Here is an 8651-nt window from a genome sequence, read left to right on the forward strand (position 1 = left end):
CATTCTGTCCATCGTTTACTCAAAACCATTGGGGGTATTGTGTCCAATTTGGGGTGGAGGACCCTCTATGCTGAGGATATCCACCCAGAGCTCAGAAGAGGGGGGTAAATCTTCAACAATTTCAGCCTCACATGCGAGAGTGAATAATTCAAATAACTTTCTCCCCATCATGAGAGAGATGAAACGTTTCTCCTTTGTCCTGTATACTGCAGTTGACTTACGGTATCCTGCAGTTCACAGGTTTCCATAGAAAAAGATGTTTTCTGTACAGGAAACACATTTTCTCCACAGAAAACAGAGTGGTATTTTGCAAGCAAGCAAACAAACAACCTTTTGTTTGTCTCCTGACAAATAATTCCTGTGAAGCCCTTTGGGGTGCACTGAGCTCCAGTAGAAAATTGTACACAATTTGGTACTTCTTCCTGATGCACATTCTTCCCGGTTGAGAAACCTGTTTTTCAACCTGGGAATAAATAATTGTCAGTATTCTCATCTAGCTCAGAAAGGGGGCTTGTGCTGGCTGTGGAATTCTGGGAGTGGTAGTCCAAAATCAGTCACTTTTCCTTCCTTATGCCTCTGATCTCCTTCCCAAGGACCAAACAGAAGTCCAAAACTAGGGTCAGTGTTGAACTAGATGCGAGTTAGCAGTCTACCTTCATCCAGTTATGACCAAAGTAGGTTCGGTCAAAAGAAATTCATAATCAAAGGGAAGGCATACAACTTGTTTTAGATGACACCAGGAAAGCACCAGGGTTACAGTTGGGAGGGGGGCTTTGGACATTTGCTCAACTCCTGGGTGCCAGGGGCACTTTTGTACAACTATCACAAGTTCCCAAGGCAGAAGTGCTCATCATCATGGTTAGATGGCTACAAAACAGAGCTAGGAAGTAGTGAACTGGAATGGAATGGAGTTACCTTTTTGTGCCTGCAATGCTCCTGGCTGTAACTTGCTGCTCTTTAGTGCAATACTCTGTCGGCTTGTTACTCCATGTGTATCTGTGTATGCTGACTATATCTGAGAAACTGCCTCCTACTGCAACCAGTGTTGCTTTGTAATGCACCAGGTATGGCATTTGCTCAGATTTTCCAAGGTGCAATGTCTGATTTGACCACTTGGGGGACCCAGAGAATATTTCCCTGTAGTTTCCAGAGGCACATAGTGATGGTACAAAGTAATAGGTTAGTAATCAGTAACTTAGGCTGCTCCTGTACTGCAGAAATAATGCAGTTTGATACTATTTTAATTGCCATGGCTCAAAGCTATGGAATTCTGGGATTTGTAGTTTTGTAAGGATATTTAGCCGTATCTGTCAAAGACTTCTGGTGCCACAACAAACTATAAATCCCAGGATTCCATAAACTTCATTATTTCTGCAGTGCAGATGCAGCCTTAGTGAGTTGGCTTTCTGGACCAAAGGCACAGTAATGAGTAATAATCTGTTGACCAAACCTTTCCTCTCCACAGGGCCTCCACTGGTACAGTGTGTGCCAGTACCATGGAAAAGCTTTTCCTGCCTCTTTTGATGCTTGGCACCATGGCAAAAGCTCAGCACTGTCCCGGCCGTTGCATCTGCCAGAACATCTCTCCAACCTTGACCATGCTGTGTGCCAAAACAGGCCTCCTCTTTGTGCCACCATCCATTGACCGGCGCACCGTGGAGCTCCGATTGACAGACAATTTTATCACCGTCATCCGCCGGAAAGACTTCTCCAACATGACTAACCTGGTACACCTCACTCTGTCCAGGAACACTATTAGCCAGATTATGCCCTTTGCCTTTTCTGACCTGCGTGCCTTAAGGGCTCTGCACATGAACAGCAATCGCTTGGCCATCTTAAAGAATGAACACTTCCGAGGGCTGGGGAACCTCCGGCACCTCATCCTTGGGAACAACCAGATCAGCCACATTGAGCCTTCCTCTTTCGACGAGTTCCTCTCCACTGTGGAAGACCTGGATCTCTCCTACAACAACCTAGAGACACTGCCATGGGAGGCCATTGGTCAAATGGTGACCCTCAACACCCTCACGTTGGACCACAACCTCATTGACCACATTGCTGAGGGCACCTTCTCCCAACTCCAGAAGCTGGTGAGGTTAGATATGACTTCCAACCGGCTACACAAGCTGCCCCCTGACAACCTCTTCCTGAGGGCTGAAGTGTTGGCCAATGTCCGTGGAACTCATCCTTCCACCTTGACCATCAGCTTTGGAGGCAATCCATTGCACTGCAACTGTGAGCTTCTTTGGCTCCGGAGGCTGACACGAGAGGATGACCTGGAGACTTGTGCATCGCCAGAGCATTTGATGGACAAGTATTTCTGGTCAATCCCTGAGGAGGAATTTATCTGTGAACCTCCACTCATCACCCGCCAATACGCTACCAAGGCGTTCATCATGGAAGGACAAGGCGTGAGCCTCAAGTGCAAAGCGGTGGGAGATCCAGAGCCTTCCATCCATTGGATCGCGCCTGATGGCAAGTTGATCCACAACACGACTCGGGCAACTGTCTATGACAATGGCACTCTGGATGTCCTCATTACCACTTTGAAGGACAATGGCATCTTCACCTGTATTGCCTCCAATGCGGCTGGAGAAGCCACTGCCCCCGTGGAGATCTGTATTGTCCCTCTCCCTTTGCTGGTCAACAACACTGCCCACATGAAAGAGCCTGACCCTGGTTCCTCTGACATCACCACCTCCACCAAGTCTGGCTCCAATGACACCAAGAATCACCTTGACAAGAGGATCGTAGCTGCTGATCTGACGTCCACCTCGGTGGTCATCCATTGGCCCTCTGAGCGGCACATCCCTGGCATCCGTATGTACCAGATCCAATACAACAGCTCCCTGGATGACTCTTTGGTTTACAGGTGAGCAAAGTGATGGGGTGTGTGTCAGTGGAACAGTTTGATTTGATGTGTTGAGTTTAGAGCCATATCTAGCATGTGCATCTCTTACAGTGCCATTATCAAAGACCACAGAATTTTGTATCTTGATGTTCCAGGACAGATTGCCATATTGTACAATGACTCTCTACAATTTCCATCCTGTTAATGACATATGCAAGCATAAAGTCCACTTTAGGCCTGGGTGTGCCTTTTTGGTTGTTGCAGAGGCTGGTATTCTCTTCCATCCTTTGCAAGGATCACCGGTGCAGAACATGGGGTATCAGGTAAGTTATCTGGCTATGGGCCAGAGCCAGATGGAGACTGATCTTGGGAGAAGATGCCTTCAATATGTGTCTGGCTACTTCTCCGATCCCTAACTGTGGGCTGGCGGGAAGAAACCATAACAGGAAGAGTTCTCCTTGTAGAACTCTTTTATGTTATGATGAGCAATGTAGGTTATCAACCTATGTGCAGCCACACAAAATTGCATGTCTCACAATGTGGACCATGATCCTACCAGAACCACTGAAAAGAAGAAGGAAGGTTTATTTCTTTCTAACTTAATAGGGAATGGAGGCAAAATATTGGTCAGCGTTCTGTTAGTGACTTCCGTTCATGTAAATGCAGCTTATAAATGCATCTGTCCCTTCTGGATGTAGACTAAGAAGGATATTCCCTTGACCTTGTGCTTTGTCCAAAAACTTCCCACCGCCCTGGAAAGGGCCCTTACTGCTGTTGTTTAGCAGTGGGCAGAAAAGAGAGAAGAAAGGTGACTGGGATCATGAAGATCCAGCTGCCCTAGGCTCCTGGGGGAAGGAAAAGGAAGATGCACTCTGTCTGTGTGCACACCCTCATTTCTTCTCCCACGAGTGAGCTGAGACCAAATGCATCTCCACACTCTGAATCACACACACACACACACACACACACACACACACACATACACCCCATATGCAACAACAACAGCTGCCGGGTGATGGCAGGGCACAGAAATGTGCGGGGGGAGCTATGTGCACATGCAGGATCTCAGCTAATGTGTGTCAGTGGTGCTCCATTTGGCCTCCCTCCTACCATGATTCCTGGAGGCTTTTCGGGCACAAGTCCAGCTCATATGGAAACAGAAGGTACAGTAAACGGGCAAGAGATGGTGGTTGGGATTCTCCATTATGGGTGGGTGTTAGGCTTGCGGTTCTTCACCTCTCTTTCTCTGGCAGCCCCAGAATGAGCCAAAGTCATGTACCAGACTTTGAGTAGTAAAAACAGAAAAGCTTTATTTGAAAACTATAGATGTTCATCACCGGCATAATAACATAGACATATATATCCCCTTTTGAATTGGGCTCAGGGGCTATTCTCTTGTGATCTGCCCCAGACCTGCTTCCCGCAAGAGTTGTCAAGCCCAGGAGGGACTGCTGGAGTTGTTTCTCACAAGTGGGAAAGGGAGGAAGGATGAAGGATGAGAGGCAATTCAGCCACTCTAGGCTTACAGGGGAAGTAAAAGAAGGAGGCACCTGTGCTCTGAGCACCATTTCTTTCCCTTGCCAGCTGAGTCCAACTGTTACTTCATGGTCTGTATCACCTCCTGCTTCTCTCTCCTTCCCATTATTAAGCAGAAGCATTTGCCCCTGGATGGTCTTGACAGCTGCTAGGGGCAAGGAATGATGTGTTACTGCCCAGACAGAGTTGCCCTCTGCTGTCGGATCTCAGTTTGTTTTTGAGAGAGGAAGCGGGAACAAAGCCCAGCTCTGTGTTCTTGACCCTGGTTGCTGTTATTGCTGTTTTTCATTGATGCCTCTTTAAATCCTAACCTTTCTTCCCTCTCATAGGATGATCCCTTCCTCCAGCAAGACCTTTCTGGTCAATGATTTAGCAGCAGGCCGGGACTATGACCTGTGCGTGTTGGCCGTTTACGACGATGGGGTGACGTCCCTCACGGCCACCCGAGTGGTGGGGTGCGTGCAGTTCACCACCGAAGGGGAGGGTGCCCAGTGCCACTCTTTGCACACCCAGTTCCTAGGAGGGACTATGATAATTATAATTGGGGGCATTATTGTGGCCTCCGTCCTGGTCTTCATTATCATTCTTATGATTCGGTACAAGGTCTACAGTGGCCAGGATGAGCACAAGAAAGCCAAAGTGAGCAACGTCTACTCGCAGACCAATGGGAGCCAGCCTTCCTCCACCACCACCACCTTGCCCCATTCGGCCTCCAAGGTTGGGGAGGACAAATACGAAACTCTCCAAGAGATGACTTGCAAGGAGCCCTTGTTCATGGGGGAAACCAAGGAAGAAGTCCCCAATGGCCAGGACATCATTGCCTTGACTGAGGTGGATAAGCGGTCAGCCAAGATGGCCTCGGACCTCCAGACGGTGGCTGTCTTGACCTCAGAAGAAAGGAAGATGGACGGCAGCATGAGCGGCTCCTCGGTCTCCTTGTGTCTTGTCAAGGATGCCGGCGCAGGGCCCCACCTCCGTGCCAAGTTGGGGGGGCAGCGGGTCGGGGGTCTTCCCCCGCGAGCTGTCCAGGACTCACCACCACCGTCACTCCTTCGACGGGGATTACTCACTGTTCCAGAGTCACAGCTACCCTCGTCGGGCACGGACAAAAAGACACATGTCCACCTCTCAGTTGAACTCGGAAGAGTGTCCTTTGAGTCACAGGAGGGTGACTTTTAGCAGCACGGAGTGGATGCTGGAAAGCACAGTCTGAGATGGGGCGGGTGGGTGGGATGGGGGGTTATGGGGTGGGTGGGGGGTATCAGGATTGGGCAAGGGACTGCCGGACGCACAACCAATGGGGGGAGAGGACCTGTGGGTGGGAGGGAGAAGACAAAAGGAAAGGGGGAACAGGCTGAACTACTCGAGAGGAGGGGGTGGATCCGGCGCATCCCCCAACCTCTCCCCAAAACAACCGCTTGTTTCCAGAATTTTCTGCAGCGGTGCCTTAGCCAAGCCACAAAAGAGAGAAAGAAAAAGAGGGGAGACAGGATGGAATCGTGGTTTTCAGAAAGAGAAAGTAAGCTGGGTTTTCCCAAGAGTGAGGGAAGAGGTTCAGTGAAAAGGGGGGAAGGCAGTTTTTCTGGGAATGGGGGGGGGGGGGGGGGTGGGAGGGGGGGGTGGCCAAGGAGAGACACATATGCACAGACGACACGAAATTTAAACCAAGATCCTTTTCCCCCCTCGGTATGCATTGATAACCGTTCCAGTAAAGGAAAAGGGAGCTTATTGAAAGAGAGAACTAAGCAAAAATGCAGGTGGGATTTGGGGGGGAGGGGGGGAGAGGGTCCCCTTCTTACCCGCCGCCGAACCACGAACCCAATGAGACGATTCGGTTACTCTATTTATTGTATCTGGCTGGTCTAGATAAACGAAAATTCTGTGTTTGGTGTGTTCATTATCGGAAAAGTCATTTGAACTCATGGACCCACCACCCTGACCCTTCGGTTTGCCCTTGTGATTCCCATCCCCTTACCTTTCCTTACAAACTCACCCCCAAAAAAAATTTCTGCCCCTCTTTCCAGTCTTTGCTGCCCCACCCAACAGAGTATTGATAACATCCCAGTCCTATTGGCCTCTTCATAGAGCCTCTGAAAGTCATCCTTTCCCCAATTCCATATTTCCCCTAACCCTCCTAAGTTCTGCCTCCCCAGACCCCCTTCCCTTCCCATCTCTTTTGACCCTGTTCCCCCCCCATTCCAATCCCTCCTGACCGCCAGGGCAGAATATTCCTGATCCCCCCCTTTTCACTGTCCCTCCTTCCTACCCATCCTAGCTTCTTACTCAAATCATGACTTGTTAAAAAGTCAACAACGCCCCCCCCCCCCCCCCCCCCGTGTGGAACACCAGATGTTACACGATAAACCTCTGCCCCCCGCGCCCAGCCGTTACTCCCCCCTCCCCCCCCCCCCATTGTCCATTTCTCCCCCCTCCCAGTTCTTCCCAGTGCCAACCAGTCCCTCTTCCTCCATAACACGGTGCGGCTGCTTTCCGGAGGTGATTAAATCTTTTGTGTGTGAACCGCAGCCTGGGTCTGGCTTATGTTTTTCTTAATAAGTGGGACTGAGAAGGAATTTTCCAATGGGGCAGAAAGAATTCACTTAACATGGAAGACTAATGTATAGGTTGGAGAGGGAGGGGGCTTTAGGAAGGTCTGTTCTGGGGTAGAGAGGATGCTCAGAGAATCCTTCATTGAATTTCAATTAAACCCACCGCGTTTGTGTCTCTAGCCTGCAACATATGTGTTTGGCACAATCTAGGCACTCATGGTAATGTGCAACATAAACTGTCGGACGTACCGAAGAAATCCAGACTCCTACAGAAGGTTAAATGCCACCAGTCTGATTATTATTAATTAAGTCTGTCCATCATTTTTATGATTTCAGTGGTATAATCATTGGCCTTTTAACTGATTCATCGATTAAAATCAATTTGCTTATTAACAGGGCCTCGCGACAGCTGCTTTTCAAAGGGTGCAGAAGAAAGCATGAAGCAATTCACAAATCTAATTTAAAAAGCAGCGCCTATGATGCATAACTGGTTGTTTTTATTACATTTCCTCTTAAGCACCTGAGCCAAATATGCCCTTAAATTGAAACCCTGATGATTAAAAGCGAGCCTCCCTGTTGTTTAAACAAAGCAACTTTTAACTGAGTAATCAAATGAGTCAGACTGGGATCCTGTTAGTGACATACATATGTGTAATTCAGGATTATGCATAAGTATGACCTTTTTTTTACATGTTGCACAAGGGGCTATTCACTAGTTCCTTGTGCAACATCCAAAAACCACCACCTTGGTGCATATGTTAGGCCCTAGGACTGTTGGCATGGCCATTTACTGTCCAGAGAAAGGCAGTCAGGCAGTGCCCATTCTGGCTGGAATTTGGCATCTGGGGCAAGAGAATGGGATCACTCTTCCAATGCAATTTTAGGCTGCATCAATAGGAGCATGAAATGCATAGATAGAGGATAGGGGACACCTGGTTTAACGAGACTTATATGTGTGAAAAGGTTCTAGGTGTCCTAGTAGACCACAAGTTGAACATGAGTCAACAGTGCAATGCAGCAGCTAAAAAGGCCAATGAAATCTTAGGTTGCATCAATAGAAGTATAGTGTCTAGATCAAGGGAAGTCATAGTGCCACTCTATTCTGCTCTGGTCAGGCCTCACCTGGAATAATCCTGTGTCCAGTTCTGGGCATCTTAATTCAAAAAGGATGTTGAGGAACTGGAGCCACATGTTTAAAGGAGGGCGACTAAAATAGTGAAGGGTCTGGAAACCATGCCCTATGAGGAACGACTCAGGGAGCTGGGGATGTTTAGCCTGGAGAAGAGAAGGTTAAGTGGTGATATGACAGCCCTGTTTAAATATTTGAAGGGATGTCATATTGAGGAGGGAGCAAACTTGTTTTCTGCTGCTCCAGAGACTAGGACCTGGAGCAATGGATGCAAGCTGCAGGAAAAGAGATTCCACCCAAACATTAGGCAGAACCTCCAGATAGTAAGAGCTGTTTGACAGTGGAGGACACTGCCTCGGAGGGTGCTGGAGTCTCCTTCTTTGGAGGTTTTCAAACAGAGGCTGGATGGCCATCTGTCGCAGGGAGTGCTTTGCTTGCAGAAGGGAGTTGAAGTGGATGCTCTTTGGGGTCTCTTCCAACTTTATGATTCTAGCCAACTCAGTTCTCTTCCTATTTCTTATACACTGAGGGATGGAGTTTTGTGGACATAGTGAGCATGGCATTAAATGATTGGCATTGCTTTCTT

The 8651-nt window shown here is 48.5% G+C and overlaps 1 protein-coding gene across 1 annotated transcript; it reads left to right on the forward strand.

The window, feature by feature from the left end:
• Positions 1-1466: 1466 nt before the first annotated feature.
• Positions 1467-5599, forward strand: LRFN1 (leucine rich repeat and fibronectin type III domain containing 1). The gene is made up of 2 exons (XM_042438936.1): positions 1467-2872; positions 4717-5599. Exons 1-2 carry the CDS (start codon positions 1497-1499, stop codon positions 5564-5566), a joined length of 2226 nt encoding a protein of 741 aa, XP_042294870.1. The 5' UTR covers positions 1467-1496; the 3' UTR covers positions 5567-5599.
• Positions 5600-8651: the final 3052 nt, after the last annotated feature.

This window comes from Sceloporus undulatus, chromosome 9 (assembly GCF_019175285.1).
Source record: "Sceloporus undulatus isolate JIND9_A2432 ecotype Alabama chromosome 9, SceUnd_v1.1, whole genome shotgun sequence".
Lineage (NCBI taxonomy): Eukaryota > Metazoa > Chordata > Lepidosauria > Squamata > Phrynosomatidae > Sceloporus > Sceloporus undulatus.

Bases quoted from the DNA above. Each gene is read 5' to 3' on its own strand.
- LRFN1 (XM_042438936.1), top strand. From the start codon at position 1,497: ATGGAAAAGCTTTTCCTGCCTCTTTTGATGCTTGGCACCATGGCAAAA. The intron at 2,873-4,716 runs GTGAGCAAAGTG...TCCCTCTCATAG, and splicing joins GATGACTCTTTGGTTTACAG to GATGATCCCTTCCTCCAGCA.